This window comes from Tursiops truncatus, chromosome 5 (assembly GCF_011762595.2).
Source record: "Tursiops truncatus isolate mTurTru1 chromosome 5, mTurTru1.mat.Y, whole genome shotgun sequence".
Lineage (NCBI taxonomy): Eukaryota > Metazoa > Chordata > Mammalia > Artiodactyla > Delphinidae > Tursiops > Tursiops truncatus.
Window position 1 is genome coordinate 36,040,873 of NC_047038.1, and position 14,702 is coordinate 36,055,574.

The window sequence follows — 14,702 nt, forward strand, 5'->3', positions numbered from 1 at the left end:
GGGTGCCGTACAACGAGGTGTACTCGGGCCTGAGCTTGGTACCAGGGCTGGGAAATAAGACAAGACCCCTGCCTGCACGGGATGACAAGACTGCCTGGAGAAAGAGGGTGCAGACAGAGGAAGGGGGAAGGGGCCTGACAATCTGTGGGTCACTGTTGGGGATCTTGGTGTTTGGAATGGGGAATGGACCATTCCCCATGACAGGGCCACAGGGTATGTCAGAGTCTTCCAAACTGTCCTACTCTCAGCGGGCACTGACAGCCCTGACTCTGAGCACCTTGGAGTCGAAAAGGGCCACCTTGAAAGGAAGAAATCCTCCAGAGAGCGCGCTGGAGAGATGGGAAATGCCAGTCAGTCACCAGGTCACGGGGCAGCATGGCTTGCAATTTTAAAGTTAAAATGCTAGAATCTATTGATAACAACACTGTAAAGCCAGATGGTGTCCCTCAGGTCTTGGTCTGGCCTGTGGCCATGGCTGTGCACGTATGAGATTGTACTCAGTGTTCTGAGAGCATTGCATGCATGCATGCATGATTTCCCAAGGCTGACAGTGCATTTCCAAAGGGGCAGGACCCAGAATGGTTAAGAGCCACGCGGCAGATCTTCAGCGCCCTTCTCTGGATAGCGGTGTAACCCCCAAATGATCTCTTTTCATAAGCCCCCAGCAGCTCCATCGCCTTGGGATCCAGCTCCACTTCCTAACCTCGGCATTCAAGGCCCCAGCTGCTCTAGCCGCTGCCTCCAGGCTCACTGCCCACCCCTTCCTCCCACCCTGTGGTCCTGCAGGTCCCTAAATATGCCAGACTCCTCCAGCCTGCTTACTTTTCCTGTGTCTAGAGACTTCTACCGTCTGCTCCCCATGGCCCCTTGGTAAACCCCTGCTTCTTTCTCTCCATTTGGTGAGAATGTCTCTTCCTCCAAGAAGACTTTCCTGATTTTACGCCAGCTCCTTCCCTCCTTGGTGCCCCCATTATGATATGACCCACCTCTGGCGACCCTAATTCTCACTGTGCTGGGCCTGGCTGCCCACCCCCCCGTAGCTGTTCCTTCATCGTCATCACCAACTGGGTCTGATTCAGCCATAAATCCCAGCCCCTGTCCACAGGCTGTGGAATACTTGGTGAGGAAGTGACTCAGTGAATAAATGGCCAAAAGAAGATATTTGCTCCATTGCCCATGGGAAATGGAAACTTCCAGACGAAGGGAACAGCCTGAGATGGCAATGCTGGGAAGTGAGGTGTAGAAATTGGGAAACGAGAGGGAGGTCTAGCCCCAGGGAAGTGTGTATCATATTGAAAATCATTGCAAATTATTAGGGTGCCTCCAACCCAAACCAGCCCCTTGGTTACATCTGATGTGTGTCATGGTGTGATTTATGGTGAGGGTAATCGTTATGAGAAGATATTTTGATTCTTATTTACACAGCGCTTCCCCAAACAGGATCTCCTTGATGCTGGGAGGTAGCCAGGCAGAGATCAGTGATTTTGTCCCCAGCCCCACAGAGGAGGCACATGCCTTGCCCAGGATCACACAGTTTATAGTTTCGAGAACAAGTTGCTTGGAGCCCAGGTCCCCACAGGAATAGCCATTGCGAGGACAAGCGCCCAGCTCGGGGAGGAGTTTGGAGAGGGGGTTTCTGGTCAGAATCCCAGGTGAAAGAAAGTTTAAGAGGACTCTGGTTTGCAAGAGAAGCAAAGCCTCTCTGCAGATGTGTCCAGATGCTTTTTAGCAAGCGTGCACTGGGCATCCTGTATGTTCCAGGCACCGTGCCGACCACTGGGGCTGGGGAGGCGATCCTTCTCTTCAAAAGTTTATAGGGGAGATAGACACAGGGGCAGAAAGGGCAATTTGGGTGATGACCACTACAGCAGGGGACACCCTGGGGCAGTGGCCTGGCCTGGAGGGTATCAAGGAGGCTCGTATAAAGAGATTAAAAGTCACTGTCTTATGATGTCAGTGTCAGGCTGTCATCCCAGAGCTGCGACCCCGCTCCTTGTGACAGTGGCCTCAGGAATGCGGGCTGCTCAGGCCAGCTTCTCGACCCCGGCGATCTGAGTAGAGCGACGCCTGGTGGCGAGTATGAGAATGTCTTGATTGTTTCCTGAGTACAGGCAGCCCGTTCCTGCTCACAGCTTGCACCTGAGCAGAAGTGCCCGTTACTTTTTTGTAACTTGTCACTCACTCCTGCAAGCGAGCAAGGGCTTTAAAACAGTTTCGATAATGTCAAAAAACAAAACATAGGCAAAAGCCACGAACATACAAATAACGTAAAAAGGAAATACAGATGGCCCGTGGTCTTACAAAAAAGGTCCATTACTTAAAAACAAAATACGAATGAGCAAAACCTCACGATTCCACTGTATTCTGAATATTTGTCATATATTAAAGGTACCTCAATACTGTTTATAGTTGGTAAAAATTGGAAACAACCTAAATGTCTGATCAGAGGGACCTGATTTGGTAAGTGAAGGCATTCCTTACGTCAGAGATCATTCGGCAGCCCTAAAACACCACATTACAGAAGAAGTTGTGGAGAAATGATCCTTCGATACCATCACATGAAAAATGCACAAAGCGAAAGTCAACATTTTGTAGAAACAGACTTTTGGAAGAATTTAAATGTCTCTGCACAGAAAAAAAGCCCAGAGGGATATATTCTCACACATTTGTAATATTTGTGTTTGGATATCACTGTATTCCTCATTTTCTTCTTTCAAAATAATTACACGTTAAAACTAAAGCCAAGTAAAGTTACAGGCAAATGCTCCTGTGAGTGTTGAAAAGCAGGGAGGGCTGGCAACACTGAGCAGAGGGGGGCAGGAAGCGGGAGAGAAGGCCCGGATCAAGTTCGGAGACCTGAGTTCAGGTCCTGTTCTCCCACTGTGTGTGCTGTGTGACCTTGGACAAGTCACTGTCCCTCTCCGAGTATTGATTTCATCACTTGTGACATGAAGCGGGTATAGCATCATCTTGGAAGTCCTCCCCTGGATGTTAGCTCCTCGAGGCAGGGGTCTGTGTGTGTCACCCATGGCTGTGTCCCAGCCCCAGGACAAAGCCTGCCACATAGTAGGTGCTCAGAAAGTATTTGTTGAACTGAATGGAAGTAAACTTGGTACTGGAGCAAAATCCAAATAGAAATGAACAGCAGAACAGTGGTGGCCTTCGACACTGCCCTCCGCCTCCCCTTCATCTGTTCCCTCCTCCTTCCTTCTGCTTCTCTCTCTTGCTTGCTCTCATGTCTTTGAATTTCTGTCTCCCTTCTTGCATCCTATTTCCTCTCTTTTTTTTCTTTCTCATTTGCCTTCTCTCTCTTCCTTTCTCTTGTGCCTTCTCTCTCTCTCCATTTTCTCATCTCCACCTCCTTCCAATAGTGATTTTAAGTTCTTGACAAGAGTGTTTAATTCTGATCGAGTGGGAAGCTAGTGGAGAAAACCGTGAGGTACCCCAAGGTCTGTGGGCAGAAGGCACCTGTGGCAGGTTGTCCGGGCCCGTCTGGATGCAGAGCAGGGCTGTGCCCAGACCCCTCTGGTTTTCACTGGTCTTGGCTGGGGCCCTGTTCTGGTACTTGTTAAAAGCTTCTGGGTGATCCTAAGGTGTGGCCAGGGCCTGGTCTCCCCTGGTCTCTGAGGAGAACTGGACAAGACACAAACTGTCGCACAGTAACTGGAAGGTCACAACCTTGGGGTATGAGGAGAAGATGCTGCAGTGAGGGAGGGGCTTCATTTGGGGGAGGCTCAGGGAGGCCTCATTAAGGATCTGGCCTTTAAGTTAAGCCCAGAAGGGAGCAGCTGGGCCAGGCAGAAGGGTGGGGAGGAGAGGTGTAGGCAGCAGGCACAAGGGGTGCGAGGCCCCAAGGCAGGAGGGAGAAGGGTCCATCCAAAGAGCAGAGATGGGTGTGGTGAGGCCGCACAGGCAGGGGTTTTATCTTTCAGGGCAGTGGGAAGCATGAAAGGGTTGGAAACAGGAGGGCAACCTGAGCCTGTTTCCATTTCAGTGCAATTGCTCGGCTGCCAAAGGGTGTGGAAAGGAGGGGCAGAGAGCCAGGGGCAGGGAGGGCTTTGCAAGAAGCAGCCTGCAACCAGTACCCTTCCCAGGAGGGTGCACCAGGCAGGCAGGAAGAACCGCACGTGCGGAGGCCAGCAGGAGCCAGCGTGGGGGAACAGGGAGGCACTGTGAGAGGAAGCCAGGACCAGGAGCGTCAGGGGCTGCGGTGACAGCCCTGGACGGCCTCCGTGCCTGACCGCAGCCCAGGAGCTGATCCCGTGGACTGAGTGGGGGAGGTGAGGGCGGACTTGCAGGTCAGAGGGTCCCTGGCAGCTGCGGGCAGGACGGGAGGGGAAGCAGGAGGCCCAGTTAGTGGCCAACGCAGGGGTCTGCTGAGAGCAGGTGAGGACCTGGGGACGGGCACGGGGCATGACCTGTCCATTTCCGTTTCTCCCTCCCCTAGAAGAGCACCTGACCCACAGTAGGAGCTTAATGAACGTTTGCTGAATTAATGCACGGCGAGTCCGAAATGTCTGCCTTTCTGCAGGCTCTGTCTATCCATCCAACTGTCAAACCTTTATTAAGCACCTACTGTGTGCCAGGCTGGAGTGTCAGTGCGGACCGAATGAAGGCCAGTTTCCTTCCTGAACGACCTCAGGTCTAGTGTGGGAGCAGGTGGGAAGCAAACAGCGCCCCTTAGAACCGGGCTAGGCGTACCCGGGGCAGTGGGAACCTGCAGGACACTTGTGCCCTGGCCCCTCGTGGGTGGTGGCTGGAGCCGCAGTCAAGGTGCTGCCTCTAACGTGCTCTGCGGGGCGGGGGGTGGGCGTTGGGTTAGGGAAGCTCCTTGCTGCAGCCCAGCTTGCCTTTTGGGGTGAGATCCAGAGGAGGAGGGTGCCGCCCGGAGATGCCTGGCTGCGGTGTTTGGGGCCTGTGGACAGTTGAGGGACAGGACTGCCCAGAGGGACAGGCTCCCACCTCGGGTGGATACAGAGGGAACTTCCGCACCGGAAGGAAAGGGGACTGGAGCCTTTGGTGCCACCTTGGGGGGCCCAGAAAAATCTTGGCTGAAGGGACAAGCCCCCCATTGTCTGCTAAATGCTTGCTGGGTGCTCACAGGAGGCAGTTTGGTTGGCAGGACCGAGAACGCAGGACCAGGGCCCTATGGCCAGGCCACTGCCCTCTGCTGTCCTCACCTGGGGAGGGGATGCAACTCCCTCCAGGGGTCCTTGGGAGGGACTTGGCTGGGACAGGCTTGGAGGGTCCCTTGCAACCAGGGACACTCACAGCTGTCTTGTCTTCTTGTGTTTTTTTCCTCAAGGAGGCCCTGGGCTGTGTTCAGGATGAATCGCTGCCCCTGCCCTGGGAGGAGGCTCCGGATGCCTGCGGAAACCGAGGCCCTGACGGGGCCCCTGGACCAAGGGGCTCGGCAGGTGCGTGGGGGGCCCCATGTGGACATCCGCTGATGGGCCAGCTCTCTTACGACATCCTGATGACGCAGCAGGGTGGCGGTCCCTGCTCTACGGTCAGGAAGCTGAGGCTCAGAGAGGTAGTGTTGCTTGCTTGTTGCCACACAGCTGGGAGAGGTAGGATCAGAGTCCACAATGCCCACGGCAAGGTCTGTGACTTAGGATCAACCCGACATTCAGGCTCAGCCCTCAGCCCTCAGAAGGTGCCAACCAGGCGACGCCCGTGCCAGCCTCGGGCAGCAGGGGTCCCTTCAGGGGGATTTGTCTTCGCAGAAGACCGTGTCATGACCGGGAGCTGTTCTATTCCCCGCCCCCGCCCCAGTGACAGCTCAGGTGTGAGACAAGTGTGCAGCCTGGGAGTTGCTGGGACCCCCTTATCCCTAAGTTGTCCCTAACGGGAACCAATATCTCTGCTAATATTCTCGGGTGCAGCTTCCAGGGTCCCTGCTGCAAAAGCCACTGCACGCAGGGAGCCCCAAAGCCATGGTGTCCAACTGGCCATCTGTGGTTTATGTAGTTTTCCAAGGTGAAATTCAACTTAAGGATGAGGGGGTCAGTTATACCCAGCGGGGCTGTTGACCAGCAAAGCTGACCTTTCCCCTCCATCCCATTTCTGGGGAACAGAGCTGACAGGTCAAACGAGGTCAGGTTTGTCCTTGGGGAAGGGGGCAGGGCGTGTCTGGCAAAGCCTGGGCATCAACTCCGCTATCTACGTGCTGACCATGAGGGGCTGGGGGCCAGGGATCATGACCCTGTGTGACCATGACGGTGTGGGGCCAGGGAGATGTCGTGGGCTTTGTGGTCAGAAGAGGTGGCTTCCAGACCCGATTCTGCTGCTCATCAGTGAATGTCATTCCCCATCCCTGAGCCTCGGTTTCTCACCTGACAGGCAGTGGTGGCCAGCAGGCCACTTGTGGAGGCTCAAAGGCCCTGAGTCATGAGAAGTGCTGTCTCATCCTAACAGCAGATGGCACTGCTGGTGGCAATCATGGGAAAGCTCCTAGGAGGGTCTTCTTAACTCTCCGGTCCTGTCATTTCCCAGGCCAGCCCTCCGAGGGGCCCCGCGCCTGGGACTGCATCGGGGCTGGACAAAGCACTGCTGTCTTGATCCCAGGCCCGGAGACCACGGACAAGCTCCCAGGAGACCTCGCAGGATCTGCCCGTGGACAGGTGAGGCCAGAGGCTTTCTGCGTGCCTGGGGTGCCAGCTGGGTCTGATCAGCCCTACTGTGTGTGCTGCACGGTGTGGCCACCACGCAGAAGAGGGGAGAAGAAGGTAAAGAAGCTTGGGGTTTGGAAGAACATTCTGGAAATAATTGAGAGGGAGATTTGAGCCCTGAGTGGGGAGTGGGCAGGAAGGCTGTGTGCCCCAGCTGTGTGCCCAGACCCAGCTGCCACGTAGCAAACTTCATCTCATTGAAACCTCTCCGCCAGCGATGGGGAAGGAGCCATGACCCCCCCGCTTCTGCATATGAGGAAGTCGTGATTTCCCAAGGCCTCACAGCCCTCTAGGGGACTGGGGTCCTCACGTCTCCATAGCCCACACTCTGCACCACACTCTGCCCTACGGTTCAGGAGCCTGGCTCCAGCCGGCCCTGATGCGGTTCTGTGGTTCTAAAGAGGGGGCCTTCCTTGCTCACCTACTTTCATTCATTCACCTCCTGCTCTGAGCCACTGCGTGGTGTGCTGTGTCACACCCAAAGTGGGAAAAGAGCAGAGCAGCCCCTGGGGTGGGGAGAGCTTCACAGAGAAGCTGGGGAAGTAGTTAGACAGACAGGAAACCAGGGATGGACAGCGAAAGGGCAGGCCAGGTGGGAAGACCCGGCAGGTAAAGGTGGTGAGGCTGGGAGCGCTGCGAGGTGCGAGTGGGGTCGTGGTCGCATGTGAGCTGAGGGCTCCTACCGAGCCTGGATGAAGCCAAGTTTCCTCTCCCGGGCCTCAGCCCAGCCCGAGTTTGTTCTGAGTCAGGCCAGTCCTCCTCTCTGGTTAAGCTCATTGAATAAGTAAATATAAAAAGATATTCAAAAATATCTATGAAACCCCTCCTGTGTGCCCGGGACTATTCTAGGCAGATGGTCTACACCGTGCTGTCCACTAGAGCCTTCCACAGTGCTGGCAATATTCCGCACCTGTGCGGTCCAGTGTAGGAGCTGTGAACCATGCGTGGTTTCTGAGCACTTGAAACGTGGCTGGTGTGACTGCAGAACTGAGTGTTAACTTCCACTGAATTGCTTTAAATTGGAAGAGCCCCGTGTGGCCTGTGCGGCTACCGTATTGGACAGTGCAGGGCTGTGGGAGGAGTTAAACAATTACACACACACATATCCTACATGATGTGAGTGAGGGGAGGGCGCCACAGAGCGAGGGAAAGGGGGTGAATGGACAGACAGTGGTGGAAGTGGTCAGCAAGGCCTTTTTGAGGAAGTAACGTTTGAGCTGAGATGTTAAGGAAGCCAGAGGGTGAGCCGTGGCAGGGGGGGCGGGGGGGGGGCAGAGGGAAGGGCAGGGGCAGAGGCCCTGGAGTGCTAACAGACCCGGGGTGTTTGGAAGACCTGTATGGCTGGGTGAGGAGATGAGCTCAGAGAGACGGGGAGAGGCTCTATGGGGGAAGGGGCCGCTTCACCCCTTCTCTTCTCTTCTCTTCCCTCCCCTAGTTTACTCCGGCTGAGCCCAGCTTGGGCGAACAGACTCTCCTTCTCATCTGTGGCTGCCCCCCGGGGCAGGACATGGACAGCTCACTCCTCCCGGTGGAGCTGGCCTGGATTTCAGAGCAGAACCTAGCAGCCACCCTGACCCAGGTGTCCTTCCTCCCAGTGCAGACATGCACAGGCCCTCCCTGGGGGCAGGCTGGGGACTCGGCTCCCCTGCCACTGCTGCAGCTGCTCCTGGAAGATTCCCCAGAAGAACTGCAAGCCCAACAGGTGCTGGAGGCCAGGCCCCCGCCTGCTTCCTCCGCTGCAGGACACCCCAGCCGGGATCACCGCCAGGCAAGGAGCCACGATGCCTCCCTCTGCCGGGAGTCCCCATGCATTTCAAATCACCGATTTCCCAGGAGAGGCCCCAGGGACCTAAAAGACTCTTGCAAGGAGGGAGGAGGAACCCCAGGGCGGAGACCGGAGATGCGGGAGGCGAGGAGGACCTGCGGCAGGAAGGAGGACGACCTCGGTGCCAGGGCTCAGTCAAGTCAGGAAAGCCGTGAGAACCTGAGCCTGGAGGCTGGTGTCAGGGCCCCAGAGGGTGTATGGAATGAGCACGGGGCTTCCAAACCCCCGGCTGCAACCTCCTGCCCTGGGCCCAGGCGGGAGCTTCCACTGCCCCTTCTTCAGGGGGAGGCCTCAGTGTCAACAGAGGGTCCTGAATCCCTGAGCAGGAGGGGGTGGGGGGGAAGGCATGTCTGGAGCCCCCAAGAAGGAGGAGAAGGGGGAGAAGGGGGAGGAGGGCTTTCATCATCAGAGGAGGAAGAGGCCCCCACAGCCGCCTTCTCCAGGGCCCACGGCACCAATGGGCCGCCTCCGGCAGGTGCTCCAGCCCTTGCAGAGCAGGGCAGAGCCGTCAGGAGAGTTCTGGGCAAGGAGGAAGACTGCGTGTGGTCTGGAAATGCTCTGCTTCTCCCAGAGGAAAGCCCTGAGGACAAAGGACAGGAAGAGGAGGAGGAATTGTCGCATCTCCAAGGGTGCAGCCCGGGCCACAGGGATGTCCGGGAGGAGCCTGGCTCCGAGGACTGTGAAGCCAAGGAAATGCTTTTCCTACTGCAGGAGGGAGGTTTGCCACCGTCTCCTGGATTGGCTTTATGGCCCGAGGGGGCCCGACCTACCAGTCACCCCTGGGCTCCGAGCAAAGGCCGTGAGGGATCTGCGTTAAAAATAGAGGAATTTGAAGAGGAGATGGAGGCTTGTTTCCAGCAACTCTCCATCCTGAAGCCTGGGACTGGGGGGCATGGCCGGAAAGCTTCCTCGTTGGCAGGAGAGAACTGGAGCTTTGCTCGGAGATGGTACAGCTGCCAGGAGGACGCGTATCCTCAGCAGGCTTTGGCAAACCAGGATCTCGATATTTGTTATGCCAAGGAAGCAAACCCCGAGGAGCCTGATGAAGACGTTAAGCGGGGAGAGAATGAGGCCCTAGGCACTGGCGAAGTTCTTCCAGGGCCGGTGCTGGATTTGGCCAACCTGAGCCCGGGCCCGCCAGAGGGGCCCTCTGAGTGGGGTCGGAACCAGCTCTCTGAGCAGCCGAGAGCCCTCGAGAGAGCGAGGACGAGGTTTCGTCAGCTCATTTCTGGATTGAAGACGGAGAGAAGCAAAGTTTTACGTGACAACGCCAAGCTTCAGGTAGATCAGGAACGATGCCACAGAAAACTGCGTGTCCTGGAAAAAGAGAGGGCGAGAAATGTGAAAAAAATATCTGCGCTCAAACAGGATAACGGCGTGCTGTTAGGAGACATCTCTCACGTAAAGAGGGAGCTGGACCAGTACGTGCAGGTCATTTCAGACCTTGAAGACTGTAACAGGAAAAGTTACTGCAAAATTTCTGAGCTCGAAGAGGAAAACGAGAGATTGAAAGGGCACCTTGGGCAGCTCCGGAAAGCCATGTCTGCGAGCATCCGAAAATCCAAAGGCGTGATGGAGTGCATCACCCTGGAAAACTGGGAGCTCAGTGCACTGATTTCGGAGCTTGGGGTCAGTTATAAAGATCTGATAAAGGATATAGTGCTGGGAATAGAAGACATGATCCAAGCCTTCAGGGGGGAGAATGAACACCTTCTACAAAGGATCCAAGTCCTGGAGGGGGAAGTCGTGTGGGGGAGCAGCACAGATGTGGGACCTTTGGTGAGAGCAGAGGAGTATCTCCAGGGAAAAAACATGATGGCGGTGGACCAGGTGAACGCGGTAGAAAGGGGGGTGCAGGTGACTGAGCTTTCAGGGCAACTGACTGCAAGAGGCCCTGGGCCACCCTCGGAGCAGGAAATGGGTCTGGCTGGAGTGTGGACGGAACCTTGTTTAGGCCTGGAGAATTCCAGGTGCGGTGCTGATTCTCCTGCTACATCACTGGTCTGGGGAAACGCCGCAGGATCCAGTGCCCTGCAAGGAAACACCGATGGGGCAGGAGTGAACGAAGCACATTTGGAGAAGGACGACAAAAGACCACGGTGTTCTGCAGACCAAGGGCGAGCTCTGAAGTCCCCACGCAGTGGCCCCCGGGTAGGTTGACTCTGCATGGTTGTTTAATCATCTTGCTGACTTATAGCACTGACCACACCCTTTACTACCGTGTCCTCCAGCAGCCCTAGGAGGGAGGAACAGTCACCACCCCCATTTCCCAGATGAGAAAACATAGGCACAGAGAAGTTAAGTGAGTTGCCCAGAGTCACACAGCTAGGAGGGGTTGAGCCCAGACTCTACCTGGGCAGTCAGGCTCCAGAGTCTTTATTCTTACCCTGGACAAGATAATGCGAGTCTGCCCCTCTGCTCAGGCTGTTCAAGTTGATATCTGGTGGGACATGGAGTGGGTGTTTACACTTTAATATTAGAACTTTTATTTTCAGACCAAGGAGTTTTTCAAGCACCTCAAGTTATAATTCTGCACACTGAGTCTTTTTTTTTTGTTGGTATTTATGTATTTATATTGAGACATAATTGATATCTAACACTGGGTAAGTTTAAGATGTGCAGTGTGTTGAGTTGATACATTTCTATATTGCAATCTGATTACCACCATAGCTTTAGCCAACACCTCTGTCACACTGAATACTGGGTCTTGAAAGGAGAGAGCAGTGGGCTTTAGAACTCAGTCAAACAGGGTTCAAACCCAGGTCTGTGCTGACTACATCCGTGACTTCTCTGAGTTGTTTTCCTCATCTGTGGACAGTACTCGACATTCAGGACTGCTAGGATGAAATTTATTTTTCCAGTGGTCTTGAATGTGTCTGTAGGATATTTAGTGTTGAGTCCTTTGTATATATTCATATCCGATCTCTCTGCCTCTCTGTCTCTGTCTCTCTGTCTCTGTCGCTCTCTCTTTCTCTCCAATTTTATCAGTCATTTCACAGGATCATTTTTTGGTTTTATTGATGTTCTTTATTGTATGTCTGTATTTTATTTCATTGGTTTCTTCTAATATCTTCATGGTTTCCTTTCTTCTACTTTCTTTTGGTTTCATTGGCTGTTCTTTTTCAGGCTTCCTGTGTTGAAAGTTTGGATCATTGATTTTCAACTGTTCTTCTTTTGTGATTTATGCATTTAAATCTATGCATTTCTCTCTAAGCACTGTTTCAAGTACAACCCACACATTTTGATAAGTTGTACTTTTTATGTCTGTTCAGTTCAAAGTTTAGCTTTTAATTTCTATTGTAATTTCTTCCTTGACCCATGGGTCATCTAGAAGTGTGTTGTTGAATTTCCAAGCATCTGTAGAATTTTTTAGTTATAGTTTTGCTATTGATGTCTAGTTTTATTTCATTGTTGTCAGAAAACATACACTATATTATTTTATTTTTTTTATTATTATTGTTTTTTTCTGTATGGGGGCCTCTACTGTTGTGGCCTCTCCCTCTGCGGAGCACAGGCTCCAGACGTGCAGGCCCAGCGTTCATGGCTCACGGGCCCAGCCGCTCCGCGGCATGTGGGATCTTCCCGGACCGGGGCATGAACCCGTGTCCCCCGCATTGGCAGGAGAACTCTCAACCACTGCGCCACCAGGGAAGCCCCACTATATTATTTTAATCTTGAAATTTGTTGAGATTTTTTTCATTGACCATGTTATGGTCTATTTTGGTAAATATTCTATGTGCCCTTGCAAAGAATGAATATTCTGCAGTTGCTGGGTATTAATTAGCCCAAGCAGATTAATTATGCTGATCAAATCTTCAGTATCATTACTGATGTATGGTCTATTCGTTTTGTCATCTACCGAGATGGCTTTTTTTTTTTTTTTGCGGTATGCGGGCCTCTCACTGTTGTGGCCTCTCCCGTTGTGGAGCACAGGCTCAGCGGCCATAGCTCACGAGCCTAGCCACTCCGCAGCATGTGGGATCTTCCCAGACCGGGGCACGAACCCGTGTCCCCTGCATCGGCAGGCGGACTCTCAACCACTGCGCCACCAGGGAAGCCCTGAGATGCCTTTTGAAATTTCCAACTCTGAGTGTGCATTTGTTTATTTCTTATTTTTGTTATGTTAGTTTTAATTCATATGTTTTGAAATTATTTATTAGATACGCATTGATGTAGGATTATGATTGTATTCCTGGTGAATTGACTCTTATCATGATGAAATATCTGTCATTATCTCTCACATTTCTTGCCCTAAGGTTGACTTTGTCTGATATTAAAGTACAACATCAGTTTCTTTTCATTAGTATTTTCATGGTATATAAATTTTTTACACCATCCATCTTTTTGCTTTTGAGCTATCAGTATCTTTAAAGTATGTTTCTTAGAAACAACATATGGCTGTTTTTGTTTTTTTTTTAAACTTAGTTCAGTTTGACATCCTCTGCTTTTTAGTTGGAGTGTTTGGTCCATTTACATTTCACATACATAATTGTGTAATTGGCTCTATGTTTACCTTCTTGCTGTTTCTTCTGTTTGTCTGTTCTGTTCTCTTTTCTTTTATTCCTTCTTTCTGCCTTTGTTTTTGGTATTAGTAAACTATCTTCTATTATTCCATTTTCTTCTCTATTAGCTTATTTTGATACACATTTTAGTGTCATTCTTTTAGTGGTTACCCTAGAAATTTCAAATTGTAGGTATTAATTATTAAAATTTACTTTAAATTAGTACTTTTACCATGTCTCAAATAATTCAAAAATCTTTTAATAGTTTACTCCATTTATTCCTTTTCATCCTTTTCATTGTTTATTTTTGTCAACTATGTTACTTCTACGTATATATACCTTACAAAGTGCTATTACTGTTGTTGTTTTAAACACTCAATAATCTTTTATGTTTATTCATATCTTTCTACATTCTTGTGCTGTTCATTCTGTCTTCTACTTGTGTGGGTCTGTTTTACACCCACCTGAAGAACTTTGTTATTTTTCGCTGGTGATGAATCCCCTCAAATTTCTTTTTATGAAAACAATTTTTCAATTCCACTTTTAAAAGATTTTTTTCACTCTGGATTCACAATTTTAGATAGGAAGATATGTTTCCCTCTTTTGACACTTTAAAGATCTCATTTCATTGTCTTCTGGCTCCCACAGTTTCTGTTCAGAAATGGAATAATTTATCTTTTTTCGCCTGAAAGAAATGTGTCATTTTACCTCAGACTATTTTAAAGGTTTGCTTTTCATCTTTGGGTTTTGGCAGTTAGACTATGATGTGCTTACATGAAGTGTTATTTATGTTTATCCTGCTTGGTTTTTCTGAGCCTCTTGAAACTGTGGAGTCATACCTTTAATCAGATTTGGAAAATTCTTGGCCATTAGTTCGTCAAATATTTTGTTCCTTTCTATTTTTCTCTCCTCTCCTAAAAACCTAGACTGTTTTTTCACTTTATCCCACATCTTTTGGAACTGTTCTATTTTTTTCTCTTTGTGTTATCAGTTTGAATTTTCTATTGACCTGTCTTTTAGTTCACTAAAAGTTCTGCTGTTCAGTTCTGCTGTGTCCTGTCTTCTAATACACCCATCCATTAGTTCTTAATTTCATTTACTGTATTTTGCAGTAGCATATCCATTTTATCCTTTTTAAAGAGATTCTGATTCTCTGTTGAAATACTCCACATTTTCATTCATTTTTGTCTGTCTTTTCCTATGTTGTTAAAAAATAGAATCATAGTTATTTTGAAGGTCTTGTCTTCTAACCCCAATATCTAGATTATCTCTGAGTCTGTTTCTATTGGCTATTTTATTTCTTGGTTAAGGCCCACTTTTCTGCTTCTTCATGTGACTAGTAATTTTTTTTTAAATGTTGGACGTTATGTGGAACATGTAGAGATTCCTGCTTATTAGCTTCCTCTAAAGCATGTTGTAAGTTTTGCTCTGGTAGGTAGCTGAATGATCAGCAGACCATTATTCCTGTGCAGGTCTACTTCAGTTTTCCCCTCAGTACCAGGGCGTGATTTTACTCCTCAAGGGTGGTCCTTGCTTCTAGGGCATGGCCTTTCAGTGGTATCAACTGAGTTCCCAGAGCATTCACCAAAGACTCTCCACTTCGGCTACGCCAGAACTTTGCTATCTTTGTAGCAGTGCGTGACCTCCAAAACCTCTTTAGCAATTGATCTCCCAGCTGCTGTTCTCTGCTAGGCCTCAGAGTCT

General features: G+C 50.9%; 1 protein-coding gene across 1 annotated transcript in view; it reads left to right on the forward strand.

Moving 5' to 3' along the window:
* The window catches only part of C5H4orf50 (chromosome 5 C4orf50 homolog), a 49,682-nt gene that overhangs the window by 12,513 nt on the left and 22,467 nt on the right, over window positions 1-14,702 (forward strand). Inside the window, exons 4-6 of the mRNA XM_033856394.2 lie at window positions 5,306-5,417; window positions 6,496-6,623; window positions 8,107-10,647. Coding sequence (XP_033712285.1) covers window positions 5,306-5,417; window positions 6,496-6,623; window positions 8,107-10,647 — 2,781 coding nt within the window. The remainder of the gene's footprint in view (window positions 1-5,305; window positions 5,418-6,495; window positions 6,624-8,106; window positions 10,648-14,702) is intronic.